A 22,709-nucleotide genomic window follows, 5' to 3' on the forward strand; every position below is an offset into this window, starting at 1 on the left:
TTATTTTGCAGCGATGGTGTGTATGGAAGGAAGACTGTCATAAAACCCAACAGTTCCGGATGGCCCTTTAAATAATTGCTTAACATCAATAGCGATGTAAGATTTAAGTGTTTGATTTAGCACAAGTTTTATAGCCAGGTTTTCCTTGTAATTGTGGCAGAAAAACCACTAGACAGTGTCATGCATTGAAAGGATATCAAACGGATATTTTATGGAATGATTCTCATACATATAAAATCATATGGAGCTAGTGTCTTTCATGCAGCAATTTTTAATTTCCAATGTAAACTCTGAAAAGACAAGAGCATAGAAATGTATACCAATGAGAAACATTCTTTGTGAATAAAATCATTCCAAAACTTAAATGTGTCATTAGTGTTGCATTATTTATATCAGTAGAGATAATCAGATTCCAGTAAGATTGTCCAACTGATGGTTTTTGTTTGTAATCATTTTTGTAAATCTTAGTTGTTTTGACAATCCGGGCTGTGCATGTTGCCCGACTTCCCCTAAATAATTTCAGTGTGAGACAATATTTTGTTTATGATAAACAAAATCACTGATTCAAGACTGGAGCGGACCCCTTTTGGGCAGTTAGTGCGAATCCTTTAGGTTTAAACCATTACATGCAATACGGGGGAGGGGGAAGATTTTTTTTTACAGAGTCAAACATTTTTCCTAATAATAATACATTGAGATTTAATATATACTTTGTTATATGTAGTGTGTATATTAAAGTATTGCCAACAAAATTCATCAAATTTGGGATCATTATAATATTGTTTAAGAAAAACCCTTAAATCATAAAAGTTCATAATCTTCTGTAACACACGTGCATGGTTAATTCGGATCATATATTATCTATTCCGATGTTATAAGAATTCGAAGGTTCATATCATTTACAATATCATTCAAAAAAATTCTGGGATTTTTTTTTTAACTATCAACGTTGAACCTCGAGGTTACATTGTAGTAAAAAAAAATCCAATAAAAACGTTGAATGTAAATGATATGCACCTTTAAATCTTATATTGTAGGACTCATGTTGTTCAAACATAATGTGTTGATCAATTATGTTATGATGATTTTGATAAACTTCACATTAGGTAATCTTTCACGTAAATTGATTACATTATATCGAGTTGTCCCAACGATATACTTGTCGGTGTGCTCGATCATACGAATTTACCGACATTCATATAGACAAAATGACACAACTTTGAAAAATTCTTGTGACGAAACTACATTTCGGAACACGTTAAAAATTGGATACCCAGAAAGCTACATTATTAAGGTTTGATATATATTTTTTTCAAAAAAAAAGAAAAATATGCAGTCAAATGTGGCAGTTTTTTACACACCCCTATGTTGAACAATAGGTTGTTCAATTAACAGCATGTTTGGCAATTAAAAAATCATATATTAACACATTTAGCTTTATTATATACTTTATTTATAGTGGTTGTATAAAAGTTATATAATGGTTTTGTGTTTTAAGAGATATTCATCCCTATGCATATCGGGTTTTATGCGTAAATTGTCTCTCCTGTTTTTAGACCTTTTCTATCTCTTTCATAAGAAGAGTGACTTTTCTATTGTTCTAGTGTCACTGGAAATCCCACTGTACAGATAAGCTTGCTTTTAACACGAGGAAAGTTTGTACATGATAGATTAACTAGCATTCAAAAGAATCATGTCAATTCCTTTACTTGTTTGGACTATAGTGCTTTTTCAGTTTTATGGCGATGTAGTTACAGAAGATTCAGAGATATCTTTAAGTTATCTGAATGACAAAATGCTCCAATTCGAAAAACTCGTGATAAAGCAAAATGACCGAATATCTTATTTAGAAGAAAATCTTGGGCACCAAAAAGACGAAATACAGGCCTTGAAACAACTAATTAACAAACATGAACCAGAAATTCGATTTATTAAACATGGTTTGAATATCCTAAGAAAAATCATAATGAAGAAGCAGTTTGGGAAATCGAGATCAAATGAAAATTATCCTACAAATCCGGAAAAAGTTCATGGCACAGATAATGGTATTGTTCGACGGAAAGTAATTGCTGAAGGTATATTAGATGTATCATATTAATTTAAATAATAATCCGCAGAGAAGTATAGTTATCATATTCAATCGAATACTTAATTGTTCGTTCGTAAGAAATATCTTAAATCACCTGTTTCAATAGTTTTGCAGACTTTGTAAATAATCAGCAAAAATTATTTGAATGAACGTTAAAAGATTTAAACATCCTAAAAGAGTTAATGATGAATGGATATTCCTTATATAGATTTAAGTGCTTAAAACCGATTCTATACCATTTGAAAACAATTGTATATCAGATAACGAAAGGACCAAAATAGATCCCTAACTTGAGTAATAATTTGACCATACCGCTGTTGTTAAGGGGTGAATGATTGTTTTTTAATGCATGACAATACACAGTTACTCTATAAGGAAACTCAATTGATGCAACATATGCATAATTCGAAATAATATATTTGTCTTTTTAGCGGGACAAGTATAACAATGATTTTGAAATAATGTGAACTTTTTAAGTTTTCTACATTACTCAGTTAAATGCCTTTTATACTGCAACTAGTTATGGTTATTTCCTAAATATAGTAACACTTTCTCCACAATCAGGGGTTCATTAAGAAATGAAAATAAGTTTGACAATTGTGTTACTATTTAAAAAGCTATCAATGTATTAGTTAAGTTGCAGCATAAAAACAATATTAGGTCAATGTCATAAAAATATAAACTTTTTTGTACTCGGCGCAAAACTGTGGAAGGGCTCAGTAGAACCTCGCCCTTCCACAGTTTCTGAGTCTCATACAAAAAAGTTTATATTTTTCTTTCATTGACCTAATATTGTATAGTATGAAATTCAAAACAGTGTAGCTGTGGCCATTGATTGACCCATCAAAATCATCCATTGACTGGGACAATTTACGTGAACGTTTGTCTGTAACAACCACTGTTCATGACGTACCTACGATAGACATTTAAACTGTGGGGTCACCAAAGGTTTCTTAACGCCTTCAATTATAAAATAATTCGAAAAATTAATCAGGAATAAACTTTGTGTTTTGATTTATATAATTGATATAAATCAAAATATCGTGTTATTTCTGATTAATTTTTCGAATTACTTTATTTAGGTTTTGAGAACCTTTGGTGACCCCATAGTTTAAGTTTCTTTAAAAAGTACATAGTGAGCATTGGTCGTTACATACAAACGTTCACCTAAATTGTCCCAGTCAATGAATGATTTTAATGTGTCAATCAATGGCCACAGCTACACTGTTTTGAATTTCATACTATATCGATACACCAATTTGACATTGAAAAGACAATAATACATAGTTGTAAGTAATATTATAATTTGGTATTGCAGGCAGAAGAAATCAAAGCTAGTTCCGTTTTAGTTGAAATAAAAAAAAACATAGGAATATTATCCCTTGTCATTTGTGTAAATAGATACTCAATATCTATCAAAACGCAGTTTTGTTCCATATTTTTGTATTTACCTACATGTAGCTATAATTGAATTTTTCATATTTATTATACTAAATTCTGAGAATCTTTTTAACATGGCAAGCACTATATTCGTTCCACTTCTAGAAAAACTGTGAATACCTTGAACAGAAGCGATGAAAGATAAACTATAACACAAAAAGTTTAAATAGGACAAAACATCGTAATTGTTGCGCATCACGGTGCGAAAGTATTAGTTTCAGTCGATATACACGCCACAATTGTATTACTAGATTAAAATAAAGAAACAACTCACACCTCGACAGTATTGTTCCCTCATTTAGGGACCAATTGACGGGGTTCTTATTTTTCATTTTGATCGGTTGAATATTTTTGAAAAAGTATATACATGTATCTGTCTGTTTTTTTCTTCTCCAGAAAGGATTTCACTTTTTCGCAAGCAGGATACACAGAATCTTAGTGTGGCATTTTACGCATACCTTAGTAATGATGTTAGAGGCCCCGGAAGCAAGTACACGTTAATTTTTAACGTTATAAAAACAAATACCAAAGCTGCATATAACAATAATACAGGAGTGTTTACCGTTCCAATAAGTGGACTGTATGTGTTTACATGTTCTATCGCCATGGACGGAGAAAACGCGTTTGCTTCATATGAGATAATGAAAAACTCAGAAATCGCAGGGACATTTTTCGTGGATGCTGAGTTTCAAGACGGTTATAAATACAGCTCCCTTACTATTGTGATCCAAGTACAACAAGCTGACACCGTTTTAGTTAGAATAGGTAACTCATATTCACAAAAAGGAAATGTGTTTAGTAGATCATATGCAAGATCATCTTTCGCAGGATGGAAAATTAATTGATGTCAAAACAAATAAACTGCTTAATCTGTCTTTCCCCTCCTTTAATTAGATATAAAGAGAAGTGGTATGAGTGCCAATGAGACAACTCTCCATCTAAGTCATAATTTGTTAAAATAAACCATTATAGGTCAACGTACGGTCTTCAACACGGAGCCTTTATTAAACCCCAAATGCAGTTTTCTCATGCAATATGTTATATAATTCATATCAAACACCATACTCTGATTTATTTTTAAAACACAGGATAAACACCTTGAAAATCTACCTCTTTTTCTTACCTCTTCGGTGTCACTCGATGATTGTAGCAGGAAGTAAACACTTGTTACTAGTATGACATTTTAGAAATCATTTAAAATTGGGAATATATATCCCTTACTGCAAAGTTTTGATTACTTGTCCGGGTTTGATTATACCTTTTATCTTTTATGGTTTGAACAACTCTTCATAGTTTGTATACGTTTGCTTCGATCTCATGTGCATTAACATTTTCCCTGTAGAAACTAGGTTTCGGTAAAGAATGTCGTCTTCATTTTTTAGGAAAACATTTTACATTACTGAGATCTGTTAAAATGTTGTTTTGAGTCATCCAATTCGATAAACTAGTAATATTGTTACAACCTTATCAATGGCACACATGAAGCCTTATAACTGTCGATCAGAGGCTTTTTCGTAAAACATCATTATGGCGACATAAATTTCCTGGAAGTAAAATGTAGCTCTCTGACTTCGTTTTACTAATTAGACCCAATATGTGGATGGAAAACTCAAGTATACCAGGCTCATAATTTTAATTGCAACACATTTGTGTTTCATCCGCTCAAGACTCGTCAGTGGCGCTCGAATTTAACACTGAAAAGCCTAAACTGAAACAAAGTTAAGTACATTAAAAACACCAAAAAATCGGAAACAAATGTGCAAATTACAGCTATGGTGATCTATTTTTAGTTGTGAAGCTGTGTAAAACGGACCCTGCAATAAATAAACAAGCGTTTGATATTTGAGATATAAAGGACCACCATTTGTAAATACGATGTATTTCCATACAACCTACCAAGAATTTGTTTCAAGCTCATTAACATAATTTATAATGTTTTTGTTTTTTTTGGTAAATCAATGAATCTGACAAGAGCATAAAATATGATTTAATTTTGAAATATGGGCACAAGAAGGCTTTAGGAAAAGGAACTGAGCATGCATTTCCCGATCGATACGACCTTCCAGGGCTAGCATTTCCTATCATGGTTTGCTCGACGGATGGTTGCTACTCACTAGAAACCTATAAAAAAGAACTTCCATGTGTTGAAGTTGAAATCCTTCCATCAAAAATGTTACGGAAACTATCACGAGTTGATTGATTCTTACATGTATGGAATCTCTGTTCCACAGATAACGACGGAGATGTTCCAATTGTCTCAAAAAAAGAAAAATGGAATTACTTCAGCAGTGTCGATCGAGAGATATTGTACATGTATTTGTCTGATCCTTGTATACGCCTAAAAAAATACGAACGACCATACAGAATGTAACAATTATAAATAAAAATGCTTAAACATTATCGAAGACAAAAAAAGATACAACGACTCAATATAATTTATTCTGTTTGCAAGCTCAGTTAATAGATTGGTAGTTAAACATGATTGTTCCTTTCCGAAACATTTATTATATATTCATATGGCCTACATGAATTATCTAATCTCTCCGTTCAATCAATTCAAACGTTTTAGATCAGGAGATTAACGTGTGGAACGGGTCTTTATTTTGCTCTTTAATTGGTTCGGTTGTTCTGACCGTTTTACTTATTCGTGGATGCGAGTCTATTTCAGAGGAAAGGTTTTTGAAACTTGAGAACTCACGAATTTCTGATCTAGAAAGCTCAATTCACGAACAAGACATGCGTATCAAACGTTATAATGGGCGACTAAAATACATGGAGACTAAATTGAAGAAAAATAAACTAAAATGTCAGAACTCCGATTCATGGATCAGTAATTATAAGGCTCTTGGTTACAACAGGAGACGTGTAGTTCACCAGAATAAAGCTAGTATGAAAAACGAAAACCATAGAGTTGATCAAGCTGAACCAGTTATCCGGAATGAAAACCATGTTAATACAAGTAAGTTTTATTTTGCCAAAGAAAATGAATCTACAGAGGTACAAACGAGAACCAATGACTAAAAAAGCGAGAACCAATGACTAAGAATAAGATTGAATTCTAGACATTGGTCTATTTGCACAGATGTTTTTACCTTAGATGGATTTGACTGTTCTTTGGTTGTCCCTTATGGTCATACATATTGCTCCATACTTATAAAGTAAGATGTGGCGTGATTGCCAATGAGATAACTCTCCACATGTACATGTACTCCTCAGTGTACTTATACACCCATGGCTTTCAAATGTTGGGTTAACCTATGAAGATAATGATAAAGGAAAGTTCTTAAAACGCAATACATTAATAAAGTAACTCCTACGTCGTTTAGGTTAATAAGGCTTTTTTTCAACCGTATTACAATACAGAATTATATGGCTGTATGGATAATGCTGATGAAGTCTCTCATACATATTACGAGAAGAACAACTAGAGGCTCTCAAGAGCCTGTATCGCTCACCTGACTCTACTTGGGTTTTTAAAATCATATATAAGTCCTATGTTAAACTAATTACCCCCACTGGCGGCCATCTTGGACGTTGGATTGGCGACAAAGTAAAAACACTTGGTAAGCATATCATTAGGAACACTCATGCTAGTATGTTTGGTTTCATTCCATTCAGTGGTTCTGTAAAAGAAGAAATTTGTATGTATTTCCAATAGGGTCCTATGTTAAACAAAGTCCCCCGCTGGCGGCCATCTTGAATGATGGATCGGCTACAAAGTAACAACACTTGGGCAGCATCTCATAAGGAGCATTCATGCTATGTTTGGTTTCATTCCATTAAGTTATTCTCTAATAGAAGTCATTTGTATGCATTTCCTGTAGAGTCCTATGTTAAACAAGGTCACCCAACTGGCGGCCATCTTGGATGTTGGATCGGCGACAAAGTAACAACACTTGGTCAGCATCTCATAAGGAACATTCATGCTATGTTTGATTTCATTCCATTCAGCGGTTCTCTTAAAGAAGACATTTATATGTATTTTCCATTGGGGATAATGTTAAACTAAGTCCCCCGCTGGCGGCCATCTTGGATAATGGATCGGCTACAAAGTAACAACACTTGGTCAGAATTCATAAGGAACTTTATGCTGTGTTCGGTTTCATTCCATTCAGTGGTTCTCTAAAAGAAGTCATTAATATGCATTTCCCATAGGGTCCTATGTTAAACTAAGTCCCCCGCTGGCGGCCATCTTGGATGATGGATTGGCGACAAAGTAACAACAATTGGTCAACACCACATAAGAAACATTAATGCCATGTTTTGTTTCATTCTATTCAGTGGTTCTCTAAAAGAAGTCATTTGTATGCATTTCCCATAGGGTCCTATGTTAAACTAAGCCCCCCGCTGACGGCCACCTTGGGTGATGGATCGGCTACAAAGTAACAACACTTGGTCAGCACCTCATAAGGAGCATTCATGCCATGTTTGGTTTCATTCGATTCAGTGGTTCTCTAGAAGAAGTTCAAAATGTAAAAAGTTTACGCCGACGACGACGGACGACGGACGCCTTGAGTGCTGAGAAAGAAAGATATTATTCCAAAGGCATTTCAACGAGGATTACATCAAGACCACTGCCAAACGGGAAAACCAGGTGGAAATGGGGGAAAAGGTTCATACTTGGTATATGATTGTCATAAACATTTCAAGAATGTCGATGTTGACAGTGTTTCGGTATATATATTTGAATATCTTCGAATGTCCTTTTGGTTTCTTTCGCTTCTCTTATTTTTGTATCTACATCGCAGTCATACTCATTTAAACTTGTATCGACAATTACATCAGGCGTTATGTCAACACTTCGTACATCATTATATACTGGCATTCAAATGTAATACATACCGGTACACACATTTTAAATCGAGCAGTTTGTTATGTTCAGCAATTCCAACAATTGTGAAAAGTTTCAACTAAATCAACTAAAGTACGTTAACTCATCTTGTAGATTGATATTTTTATGATACCACAATTATTTTTCTACTAGTACACAGAAAACTTAACATGCGGTACCAAAACAAACAGCTTAAAATTATTTTATATTCTTTTAAAGACACAAAATAAGTGGTAACCCGTGGACTTGATAGGATGGTAGCATTAATTTATGCATTTCAAAGCGGAGATGTTATCAATTCGGGAGTCCATCAAATACTAGTGTTTGACGTTGTAAAAACGAACTCTGAAAACGGATACAACAGATTTTCTGGTATGTTCACATGTTCTACTAGTGGTTTATATGTATTCACCAGCAGCTTAGCTATGGACGGGTTTGGGGCATTTGCATCGTTTGAAATCGTGATAAATGCAGATGTTGAAGGCGTGTTTTTCGTAGATGCTGCGGAAACAAATAACTATGTATACATTTCTATGACAATTGTGATTTCTCTAAATCAAGGAGATGTTGTTTTTGTAAGAGTGGGAGGTGAATATATACCGAAAGGAAATTTGTTCAGCAGAAGTTATGCGCGTTCATCATTTGCTGGTTGGCAAATTTAGTAACATTACAAAGAGTATGAACGTTGAAGCATTTCTAGATTACAATGCTCGTCAGAATATATTGGTTTGCTAAATTGACTATATAGCCATGCCATACGAACTTACTGATAGATTTAGTCTAAGTTATAGTTGAGTGATTTTTGTCAGGGTTGTAACCCTTAGAAACATTTTTTTTCTTAAAAGTCTGTTTTCCGCATATGCTCCATAATGTTTCCATTCATTTTTTTTGTATTTGGTGTATGTTCTTGTCGTAAGAAGTTACAGTTTGCCTTTTCAATTTTATTCTTTGGAGATATTTTTGCTTGGAAAAAAACCATATCTTAAAATCTTTGTATTCCGCACTTTCTTCTATAATGCTTAGGCCTGAAGCAATTGACTGCACATAGGTATTTCATATACAGAGTTACATATCAGGGATTAAGAGGTGTAATTATAAATGCATTACATATAAACGTAACAGTTGGTAGGGAACATTTAAAAAAATACCATATGCAACAGCCCCAGGATGCTTGTTCTTAATTCATCTAGAACTAGTGTTACATCCCACAGACAAATTCTACTTGCTCTTGCATTTATAGTCTTCAAGTTTGGCATCATCATATTCATAAACCATGATAGATACTTGTAAGTTACTTACCTAAAACTTGAGCGTATGAACAATTATCTTTTAAATATAAGGGACGACATCAAAAGTTCAATGAAGGATAAAAAAAACTTAATTCATATAGTTTTTCACTGACACCCCTACCCCCCTATTAACTTAATTTGGGAAAAATTGATTGACCAATAAAGATATATGTAAAATCGATGTCAATTCATACAAAACTTGCAGCAATTTGACCCCCCTACCCCCAAACTATTTGAATTAAGTTTTTTTATCCTTCATTGATTTTTTGATGTCGTCCCTAAGTTGAAAGAAATCCAAAGTAATTGGAAAAGAAAGGACATTGCCAATACAACCAATAAAGCCCCCACTTTTAATGTTCTTATATTTTTAAACGGTTCAAACAACTAGTTAAAATGACACATGACGTTATGAATTGCAAATAAAAATTGCCAAGTACTAGTATATCATTTGTTTTTCATAAAAGAGGCCGATAAATAATAAGAAGAAACGACAGCTTTATGGAATATTGTTCAACTGAGCGAAATATACTCTATTGGTAGACGCTGCATGCATGTTGCTACATAGCAATGGAGAGTTCACAATTGAAAAGTTGAAGTGATCCATTTGCATTAAAGTTTTTTCTCAATCGATCTTTTTTTGTTTGCTTGTTGTTTCTTATCAAAAAGAAATAAGGAGTGGTCTATTTACAAACTTGAATAATAATTCCTGATTGGAATTTAGATTAACTTACAATTCTGCTTTGTTCTTATAGCTACTTAATTCAAATATGTTCTACTGTTAAGATGCTTTTTAATTTCCTTCACCATCCCTACTGCTCGCCAGTAAGAATATTGATTTACATAGAGATTTTATTAAATCAAAAAATCACACAAAGCAAACAAAATTATAAAATTCTGCGCAAACAGTTATGACATATTGGGTAAGAGATAAGAAACCAGAAAATGGCAATGTTACAAAATCAAGATAGAAATTTGTCAAATATTTCGATATGCAAATCAATTTATGAAAAAATATATAATAATTTATCTGAAACATGCAAGTCTCTTGCCTCGCACGCCTGTCCGATATATTGCAGTAAAAGGATCTTTGAAAACGCAATTTTAAAATTTATGATTTTTTGTTTTGAAACCAGAACAAGTTATATGTGACCATGTCCCTGCTCACTCTATCACAGTTTTATTTTCTTTAAATTCAAAAAATCTAGGTGAAAATCCTAATTTGGCGTAATTATTTTAAATGGTTCTGAATAACCTCATTATAAAATTGTGCTTTTACTTTATAGCTATATATAATGATGATGTGACCACAATTTCTTAAAAAACCACATGACCAAAACTTAACTTGATACAGGAAGTACCGGAAGACCTAATGTCCCTCGCTATAGTTTGTACGCGAAACAAAAGCAAGAAAGCTCACAAAAATCAGAATTCAGTGTACAGCATTGTTCTGGCAAAAATAATCTTTTTTCAAAATCGTTATTTTTATTTATAAGGTAATTGACAGTTAATAAACATTAAACATGAATTATAAATCATATGTATCTTGTTCGGTGCATTATGTTTGCGCGCAAAAATCATTACTTTTTAGCTCACCTGGCCCGAAGGGCCAAGTGAGCTTTTCTCATCACTTGGCGTCCGTCGTCCGTCGTCGTCCGTCGTCGTCGTCGTCCGTCGTCGTTAACTTTTACAAAAATCTTCTCCTCTGAAACTACTGGGCCAAATCAAACCAAACTTGGCCACAATCATCATTGGGGTATCTAGTTTTAAAAATGTGTGGCGTGACCCGGTCAACCAACCAAGATGGCCGCCACGGCTAAAAATAGAACATAGGGGTAAAATGCAGTTTTTGGCTTATAACTCAAAAACCAAAGCATTTAGAGCAAATCTGACATGGGGTAAAAATGTTTATCAGGTCAAGATCTATCTGCCCTGAAATTTTCAGATGAATCGGTCAATCGGTTGTTGGGTTGCTGCCCCTGAATTGGTAATTTAGAAGAAATTTTGCTGTTTTTGGTTATTATCTTGAATATTATTATAGTTAGAGATAAACTGTAAACAGCAATAATGTTCAGCAAAGTAAGATCTACAAATAAGTCAACATGACCAAAATGGTCAGTTGACCCGTTTAGGAGTTATTGCCCTTTATAGTCAATTTTTAACCATTTTTCGTTAATTTAAGTAATCTTTTACAAAAATCTTCTCCTCTGAAACTACAAATTAATCCAAACTTGGCCACAATCATCTTTGGGGTATCTAGTTTAAAAAATGTGTGGCGTGACCTGGTCAACCAACCAAGATGGCCGCCACGGCTAAAAATAGAACAAAGGGGTAAAATGCAGTTTTTGGCTTATAACTCAAAAACCAAAGCATTTTGAGGAAATCTGACAGGGGATAAAAATGTTTATCAGGTCAAGATCTATCTGCCCTAAAATTTTCAGATGAATCGGTCAATCAGTTGTTGGGTTGCTGCCCCTGAATTGGTAATTTTGAGGAAATTTTGCTGTTTTTGGTTATTATCTTGAATATTATTATAGATAGAGATAAACTGTAAACAGCAATAATGTTCAGCAAAGTAAGATCTACAAATAAGTCAACATGACCAAAATGGTCAGTTGACCCGTTTAGGAGTTATTGCCCTTTATAGTCAATTTTTAACCATTTTTCGTAAATTAAAGTAATCTTTTACAAAAATCTTCTCCTCTGAAACTACTTGGCCAAATTAATCCAAACTTGGCCACAATCATCTTTGGGGTATCTAGTTTAAAAAATGTGTGGCGTGACCTGGTCAACCAACCAAGATGGCCGCCACCGCTAAAAATAGAACATAGGGGTAAAATGCAGTTTTTGGCTTATAACTCAAAAACCAAAGCATTTTGAGGAAATCTGACAGGGGATAAAAATGTTTATCAGGTCAAGAACTATCTGCCCTGAAATTTTCAGATGAATCGGTCTATCGGTTGTTGGGTTGCTGCCCCTGAATCGGTAATTTTGAAGAAATTTTGCTGTTTTTGGTTATTATCTTGAATATTATTATAGTTAGAGATAAACTGTAAACAGCAATAATGTTCAGCAAAGTAAGATCTACAAATAAGTCAACATGACCTAAATGGTCAATTGACCCCTTAAGGAGTTATTGCCCTTTATAGTCAATTTTTAACAATTTTCATTAATTTGGTAAATTTATGTAAATTTTTACCAAATATAGTTCTCTGTTACTAATGGGCAAAGTTCATGATAGATATAATTGTAAGAAGCAAAATCGTTCAGTAAAGTAAGAACTTCAAACACATCACCATCACCAAAATACAATTTTGTCATGAATCCATTTGTGTCCTTTGTTTAATATGCACATAGACCAAGGTGAGCGACACAGGCTCTTTAGAGCCTCTAGTTTTATATTATTTTTATTTTACATAACCTGTCTTTTAATCTAAATTTACCTGTAAAATAAATGGGCAAATGTAACTAATAGATGATCGCAAACGTAGACACTTTTAATCCCCAAAATGCGCGCAAACGTAATGCACCCTTATCAATTGGGTATATAATTGTTCATTTCTTTTCATTCTTTAAATATGCAGAAACTATTTGCAACTGAACATTAACCAAACAACAACCTACCAATCAGTTTCTTCTATCAACACAAATTTTTAAGTCACCATACATTTTTATTAATGTAAGTTAGATGTTTAATATTATTTGTCGTAACATGGTCTTCAACTAATCCAATATAAACATTAAAGGTAGCTTGGGTAAAAAGGAAGAATATCTGGATCTTATTCAGTGTATACAAGGTGCGGACATTTATGTTGAACAATTTTGAGTTATCTTGCTTTGCATACTATTGGTTTTCTAATTTTCGTTTCCATTTATTATTCATATCATTTCAGGCGATCATACCAGAATAAATGACTGTGTTTAGAAATATGGTCACCTTGACATTTCCAATATTTTAGTAAATCAACTCATGCTAAAAAGAGACTTCCGTTTTGCAGTGTGGTTCGAATAATCCAGCAGGCACGTTCGATCATAATATTCGTTCATAATGTTTGATTGATTGATTAACGTCCAGGGTCCGATCAGAATAAGGATATACAAATTCATTTTTTTTTTCATTTACAGGAACATAGATTAATCAGATGAGCCCTTGCTTTATTTATGGAGGGTATTGATATTTATTCTAAATCATATATAAAACCATATTCAATTAAGTTTCATCTGATCTAAGCAAAGTATCCCTATCGACATTAACCGTCTGTAAAAGCCTTCAGTATAATATGTTATTTTACGATTGAAATTTGCCTTATGAGATCAACTCATATATAAAAACGGTAATAAAAGTAAATGTTTGAAAATATTAGATAGAGCTAAAACTATAATTACAAATTAGTGTCACAACAAAAGACGCCTCTTTTGAATTGAAATTTACTGGAATTGCTGCAATTTCTTTAAGAGAAATGTTGCATTTATGTAAAGAAATAAATGTTGCAATAAATAAAAATTGGTAATGGAAACCCGACCTTTAAATCAGTTTAAATTATAGAATGTATAAAAACACATATTATCCTGTCTAGTATCTTAGATCGAAGGTCTGATAGTATGATTTTATCAAAAATAAACGGAGGGGAATCAAATTAATTGATGATTATTAAAAATGATAAAATCACTGCCTATATTTTCATAAAGATAAAAAATATCTTCTTCAGTTTTAGTTATTTGAATCACTAGAATGCGGTTAGACACGTTCGAGGAGTCGTTAATTGCGTGTTGTAACGGTTATACCTTATTTGCAACATAATTTTCCATCCTTAAAATTTCCGCTCAACGCTCAGAATAATAATTTGTTTGTTGGTATTCATTAGGAGTATATGAATAGGCTCGTTTTCGATATATTGAGCCAGAAAAATAATTCAATTATATTTACTTTCGTTTGCAATTTAGTTTATTTGTAGAACATTGCCACGATGAACGGAAAATGTATAATGAAAACAGAATCAAAACAGAATCAAAACAGAGTCAAAACATTTAACGATGTTTGAAAAGTGCCAAATGTATGATTAATGCATGTAAATAGACATATTGAAAGGTTGATACTATTCAAACCTGCTTTCGTGGTATCAGCAAAAATCAACCTTCATATTAATTCGCCAATGCGTTTGTAAAATCAGTTAATTCTCAATTTGTGCTCTTCGTGCATTTGCATGAATAAGGATTGGTAACCAAAAAAAGTCGCGGTTATAGTTTTTCTGTGTAAGCAATAAAACAGAAAATACGTTTCAGAAGAATGTATTTCCTTATTTCTTAGCGTCATAGAATTTTAGAACACAAAGTATTTCCTTTAGAAATCTATATCCTTTCGACGGATCTCTCAAAAATGAGTTAACAGTTAACAGACATTAGTATGTATGTGTAGAAAAAGAAACACGAACAATTATGATTTGAGAGAGATAGATTCTTTCACTACACGAATAACAGACGTCTCCTGTTCGTTATAGGCAATCTGCTATCACCAAAACATTCAATTATAACTGACCTAATGATTCATATATGAGTCGAGAAAACTATCTGTTAACGGTTGCGATCTGTTCCACTTTTCACAAAAATCGCATTCTTTCTTTCACGTGTAGTTTATGTGCTGTATTCATGCATCGATAAAGTTTGGCTTCCGTTAGAAGACTTAAAACACCAAAAAGCGTGTTAGACGTAGAATGAACATCCAAAAATAAAAAAATAGTAATAATAGTATTTATAATGATATTAATAATAATAATAAAAAATGATAATAAAAAAAAAAAAAAAAAAAAAAAAAAAAATAATAATAATAAATATAATAATAATAATAATGATAATAATAAAAATAATAATCATAATAATCATAATCATAATCATAATAAAATAATAATAATTGGAGGAGGAGGAGGATAAGAAGACGAAGACGACGATGATTATGATAAAACCATGATCGCCGTCAAATTACCACCAGGAATCAGAACAAAATCTAATCAGAGCTGTATTAGAACTAATTAAAAGTACTTAAAAGGGTGTTTTGAGACTTGTACATTTTCCCATACTATTACGCTGTTTCCTTTCAAATCTTTTGGCTTCATGCCATTACAAATTTATTCAGGAAAGTGCTTGAGAACAGTAATGACGGTGTCTGTTATTTTTGTCTGCACTTTCGCTGTCCTGTTGCAATAATACGACTAATACTATCGTCAATCGATCACAGATGGCTTCTAAAAACATTATATAATCTTCTTATTTGCTTTTCTCTGCAGATTTTAAAGTATACTTTTACAGTGTTTTCCGTGATCTGTACACCAGGGAAGCCAAACGACAGATTCTATTAATAAGGATGAAACACTAAACTTGAACTTTCTCTTTTTTATATGTCACCGCAATATAAACAAGATGTGTTCAACATTTCTGAATGATAAGTTTAAAATTTCTTATAAATATATAAAAAAAAGTCATCCCTAAAATTCTGAAAAGCAATCATAATCGGAGTTGTCTTAAATTCATCCCTAGAATATTAATTTTGAAATCTTTTTTTCTGCAGTTTCGTAATTATCATCCTTCTTTCATGTATAAACATCACTATAATGTATACTTCAACTCTAATATTTATTTGTATATGTGATAATAATGCTCTCTTGTTTAAATATCAAAGTATCTTTTGGTTTGGCTGTGACAATGTATAAATGCCTTTTTCTGTTTTTGGTGAACCATACGGTTACTGGAGTTTTAAAATATTGTGATATTTGTAGAGCAAGCCGTAGTCTAGTCATCTTGTTATTATTAAAGACCCTAATTTGACATACTCTGTGTTTTTGTTTCTTTTGCTTGCTTAACGATTGTGGTGAACGCAGCATCTTCATTTATCTATCTGTCATTTTTCTTGACTGTAAATGAGCTAACGATTTATGCTTAACTGTGTTCGTGCAGATCAGCTCCTACTTCAAGTCCATCTTCAAACTACTGTTTACATATTACATTTGCTTTAATCCTTAATCATAACGCAGTGCGACATGAATCATTTTTAGGGCACCCGATGTTAAGGAACAAATAACCAATAATTCAATCATTAACCTAAATCTTGATGGAACTCCATAAATCGTTCGATGGGGTGATCATATAATCGTGATTTGGAGATAGTTTGTATACTATTGATGGGTGATATAAAGGGAATGCATGAACATTTTCCCGATTTCATCCAATGCACGTGTTTGTAGATTTCAAGTCCATCTGCCGTTAAGCAATCTTGACTTAGTATGGAGCAAACCATATCCAATGAAATCAGGTTTTACGTTACGAACTAAATTCATACAATTTTTCGGAACTAAAAGTTTGTTATCCTAGCCAGCTGGAATTAAAAGATTTTCAAATTTTGAACGAAAGACAAAAGTTGACAAACTAACTTTGTGTTTTATTAGTTATACACGCCATAATGTCGTACGTGATTCAATTGAAAACACACAATCTTAAACCTTGTCTTTTTAGTTGTAAAGTTCAATAAGATGTTCGCCGTTAAAAATAAATACTCAAAAAAGTCAATGTCCCTGTTTTAAAAACGCTTCTGTAGATTTCGAGAAAATTCAATGATGAATTAAAATAAATCTTTCGAAAAAAATATTGATAATGTCTGCAATGATAAAAGCACTATTATATGTATGTAGAACCGTTCATGTCTATTGATGACATATTTTTTCTACTGAAAAATGACACTATTGTCTTTTATATGCTTTTGATGTTGAGCTTTGTTTAAATAACATAAAATTGTAGACTTATCATTGGGAAAGATGCTTTGATTCTTGGACCACTTAATTGTTTTTTAAACTGTTCACACGATTGTTTGTTGTATTTTTCTTTTCTCTGTTATAATCGTTTGCTATATTACTTCCCGTCAGTAATATACATGAAAATACAATCTGATTGTTTCTTAATTAATCTTTTTGACATCACAATGAAGTATGCTACATTTAACTATATTTGCTTGTACTATTAACATTGTACCGTGATGAAAACAACTATTTCTAGATCTTTATTCAGAAGATTTTCTAGGTGCACAACATGATTATTCATTGTACTAAACAATTGCACAGTAAATGATTGCCAAAATAAGTGACACATTAACATTATCCCATTCATAAGTTTAACATTGGCAGCAATGACTGTTTTAAAGACCAAGATAAAAAAAAAGAAAGAAAGATAGGAGATGTTGTATGATTGTCAGGGAGGCAACTATACGTTCAAAGTTCAAATGAAGTGGATTTAAGCAATTAAAGGCAACAGCACCGCCTACAACAATGGCAAAAAACCCATACCACATGGTCAGCTTTACATTGAGAACGGTGTAGAACCTTGTGTGATACAAACATATATAAAGTATAATCCAGTGCACACACCACGTGATTCGCAATTCGCTGCAGAAACTTTGGAACGCCCAGTACATTAAACATCGAAGCGCATCAAACCTATATTAGCCTAAACAGAACAAAAGGTTCGAAAATTTGGAACGCCAAGTCACATTAAACTCCGAAGCGCATCAAAACAAAATTAGCCAAAACAGAACAAAAGGGTCGAAACTTTGGAACGCCAAGTACATAAAGTACCGAAGCGCATCAAAACAAAATTCGTCAAAACAGAACAAGGTTCGAAATTTTAGACTGTCTAATACATAAAACACCGAGGCGCATCAAAACAAAGTCCGTCAAAACAGAACAGAAGGTTCGAAATTTTGGAATGGCAAGTACATAACCAAGTAGTAGTTTTACAAACGTTTTATATACAGAATCATAGGTTGATAATATAGATCATTTTGGTTTTTATGTCGTTTTATTGCTGCCTAATTTACTAATAACTATATCTCCTTCATTCATAGCAGAAATATCGATTGCGTTGTCACTATGATGTCATAAACATATCGGAATTGATATCGATGAACTAAAATTGCGGTTTAGATTTTTTTTCTAGCATACATGTATCTACATATTATATAATGCGATTTTAATACGAGACAATGTTGGTGTATAGTTTTACAGTAAATGCGATAACTTTCGAAGGCTCTTAATCAAATATGATCAAATATTGAAGAAATTTTAAACTTCAAATTGACATTTAAGTGTCATGTGGTGTGAACATCTGAAAGTCGATATTTAAAATTTGATTTACAAAACTACTTAATTTTACAACTTAAGAAGCCGGAAGAAGTACACAAAACAGTTGTATTTTCAATTGATTCATAGCTATACATTTAACGTTTAAAACGATTTAAATTGAATTGATTGGGGTTAAGTGATTTTTTTGAGAATTCAAAAAAGGGCTCTTTCGTTTTTTCCCCTTTTCATAGCAGTATCTGTTAGCGCCATATTAGATTAAAAAGTTATCTTATTTTTGCAAGGGTAAAACTCACAGTAGTATGCTAATATTTTTCACTGCTCTTGTGCATTATAGTTATTGATCTGGTATTATTGATTGAATAAAATCAAAATATTATAACTTACTGATAGTAACTACATGTCTTTGACGTTTTATGCAGAGTAAGCAGGTGTGTATTCCACAATATTTTATTTATTCTATAGATGCAAAACATTCTTTCAATGAAACATAATTTAATAGTAGTTTTCTTTTAATTTTAATTTTTTTACAAAAGAAGTTCACTTAGAGCTCTTTGAATTTTACAAATGTTCGGGGAGATCCAATGTTAAACGGTACTCCATTTGCTGGACCCTTATTACGATTCTGATGTGCTTTCAAAGTCGATCACCGGGAATCCAAGATGATGTTTGTGAACAATCACGTTCTTTGGACGTTTAAAACATTTGCACTTACAACATTTATAACAAGATCTTCGAAGAATCCGTCTGAAAGCACAGCGGAAATCTCTAGAAAACATCCCATATATAAAAGGATTTAACATAGAATTACAATAACCTAACCAAAACATCACAGAAAAGGCCAATGAAGGAACACGTGTCCCCCAAAACGCCTCTATTAGATACATTGTAAAGAATGGAAACCAACACATTGTAAACACTCCAACAATTATGGCAACCGTTTTGGTAGCTTTTGTTTCTTTCAAAATTTTTCTTATATGAATTCTATTACTATGACGACTCTCTGGTACTGTAGCCAATGATCTCGAATTCATACTTCTCTTATTCATAGCGTATATAAATGGAGTAGATCGCCTCCTTTTCATAAATGGACTATCTTCCGGAGTTTTTGTATTATTGTTTAGTTTTATATATTCCAAAGGTTCTTTTCCAGCTTCCGGTCCTGGATCTTCAAAATATAATCGTTTCGATTGCATTCTTTCCATTTCTTTACTACTCGGAATTCCGCCGTTCGGGTTACATTCGGAATAAACACAGTGTCTATTACGAGTACACCTATCTCCCGTATTACGTAGAGCACTTCTTAAAGAACCAGTTCTCTGAGAATACCGAGACGAAGCAGATGATCTTGAAACAACTGAATTTCCTCTATGAATACGAAGGATTATCGGATCATCATTTTTAAGATCGTCGTTTTGTCTTGCGGTTAAAATTCCCGTTCGAATTGCCGATGTTGTTCGAACTGCGGCTTTATAAATCTTACAATAAAAGAAAACCATTAAACACATTGGAATATAAAATGAACCCAAAGCGGAATATATCCTGTATCCTTGGGTAGATATTAGTTCGCACTGTGGCGCTGTATTATTACAGACGACGGGCTCAATATTTACCCATGATGAGAAATTGTTATTGACGTAAGTGGTTACGTTTCTCGTTTGGGTTTCTTTGGAATATGAAGTTTTATCATTCCATCCCAATAACGGAGGGATACATATTACAAAAGATAACAGCCATACAAAAGTCACGAGTACTTTACTCCGACGTCTGGACATAGCACTAGCATACTGTATAGGCTTAGTTACAGCTAAGTATCGGTCAAAACTTATGGCTAACAAATTTAAAATGGAAGCGGTACACAGCAATACGTCTATAGCTAGCCAGATACTACACCATACTTCACCAAACGGCCAATATGTCAAAATTTCTAATGATGCTGAGAAAGGAATCACAAAAATTCCCAACAAAATATCTGAACATGCTAAAGACACTATATAAGTGTTCGTGTTTGTCCGTAACTTTCTTGTTGTTATTACTGCAATTATAACTAAACTATTTCCCGCCAAAATGACCAAGTTGATAATGGTCAGTGTTAAAGTTGTTGGAATTAAATCTATTGTGAAACGAATTTCGTTTTCGCTGATACATGTTTCTTCGTCAGCCATTCCAATTCGATTCTCTAGTTTTTATGTTATTTGCTCAAGTAAAACACAAGCTATATTGTAATAAACGAAGCAGACATGCCTTTATTCATTCACAATCAAAGCCTTCCGTAGTCAGTATGGCTGGTAATTCGTTCTGAAAGAAACGATAGAGACATTAATTAAATATCCTGAACGTAACGAGCGTAACAGTAATAGTTGAATCTCCTTACGCTCACTTCTCAATATATAATATAGCGTTACAAAATGGTCATTGCTTTCAATCGCGCTTTTATAGCCACGAGTTTTTATAAATTATTGGATTTATAGAAACTGTTGCTTTCAAGAGTATTAATTAATAGATTGCATACAATAGAAGAAAAATCAGTTATTATAAATCAAACTATAAAATAATATATTTAAATGCTCACCATCTTACAGTGTCAGCTGAAGCAATCCTTTAACATGCACAATTAAGAAAGCAAATTGATTATGAAAAGGCAGGTTTTGTTTTTGATTATTATATCATGAGGCACAAATTACTTCTTCAACAGAAAATCTATTGTTACCGAAGAATTATTACTTTGTTTCCAATTCATTTGAACACGCGCGAAAGACACTTTGGTAATAAATAAATATCAAAGCCACAACATATAGTTTACATCCAACATATAGAAAATAAAACGGTTAATTGATTCTGATTGATCTATTTTTTGATACGTTGAATAACAGAAGACGTTGCATGCATCACAAATAGACTTACTTCAAAATACAGAAAGTGTATATCCAGTAACAAATCGCTCATATAACTATGAAATGTAACTATTCATCAAATATTGACTAAAATAATGTCTGATTATTAAAACGGAGATGCACGTATAGTTTATACCACCATGGTGTTGACAATAACCACCTTTTATTGGAGAGAAAATTAGCGGAAAACCTGAATGCATCTTTGATTTGCTAGGGAGAGCGTATTATTGGATACTTATTATTTAAGGTTCAATACATAAAAACTAAGCTTCAGATAAGCTTTCTGCCAAGATTTGTCGTTTTGCAGATGTTTTATCCTGTAATGAAAACACTTTTTTACAATTTGATAAAATTATTGATATCTTATTAGCAAGCTGACATATGTTAAATAAGCAAATACCTATACTTATCTGTGATTTTCCAAATAATTATTTTTTCAAATATTAAAACAGATCTGAAATATAGTGATACGATCTTCTGATAAATGAATTACGGTAGAACTGTCAAAACTGTTAAGATTGTATCGTTGTAAATGTTAGTTTTCCATTCATTAAAAAAAAGTTACGCAATTGTTTAAATTCTTCCCAACCCCCAGTTGTGTTATATCCTTTTTGGATATTTCATGCACTATAGACTAGAAGTTAGTTGTATTAAAATAGAAAGTATCTAATCAAACACATCTCCCTTATTGACATTGTACAGCTTTCGAAACATAAATTATTGTCGATTTTTAAATACGCCTGTTTTGTAGTCTATCCAATTTGTAGGTCCATTGTTAATTCTTCAATACAAAACGGAAGATTTAGCAATTGATATTATACGTTTTAGATATACGCGTTGGGTCGACCACCGGAATGACGGGTTGGTTAATTATTTTGACGTAAACAATGAAAGGGAAAATTTTGGTTGTTGCAGACAAAAGTGAGCTTGATCATCGACTTGTGCAATGACCGGATACGCCGTCGCTATTGCGATCATACGTTGCAGAATGTCTAAAGATCCAGAACAGCCAAACTGACGATCCCCAGCATCAGTTGTATTGCTGGTCAG

At 32.8% G+C, this 22,709-nt stretch overlaps 1 protein-coding gene and 1 long non-coding RNA gene across 2 annotated transcripts; one reads left to right on the forward strand and one right to left on the reverse strand.

The window, feature by feature from the left end:
• Positions 1–1,623: 1,623 nt before the first annotated feature.
• LOC139518508 (uncharacterized) lies at positions 1,624–4,404 on the forward strand. Its single transcript, XR_011663385.1, has 2 exons — positions 1,624–2,075; positions 3,926–4,404. It is a non-coding gene; the product is annotated as an uncharacterized lncRNA (long non-coding RNA).
• A 14,799-nt stretch (positions 4,405–19,203) lies between these two features.
• On the reverse strand, positions 19,204–21,473 carry LOC139520281 (probable G-protein coupled receptor No9). The gene is made up of 2 exons (XM_071312795.1): positions 21,338–21,473; positions 19,204–21,063 (listed from the first exon to the last, which is right to left on the reverse strand). Exon 2 carries the CDS (start codon positions 20,928–20,930, stop codon positions 19,383–19,385), a length of 1,548 nt encoding a protein of 515 aa, XP_071168896.1. The 5' UTR covers positions 20,931–21,063; positions 21,338–21,473; the 3' UTR covers positions 19,204–19,382.
• Between the last annotated feature and the right edge of the window lie 1,236 nt (positions 21,474–22,709).

This window comes from Mytilus edulis, chromosome 4 (assembly GCF_963676685.1).
Source record: "Mytilus edulis chromosome 4, xbMytEdul2.2, whole genome shotgun sequence".
NCBI lineage: Eukaryota > Metazoa > Mollusca > Bivalvia > Mytilida > Mytilidae > Mytilus > Mytilus edulis.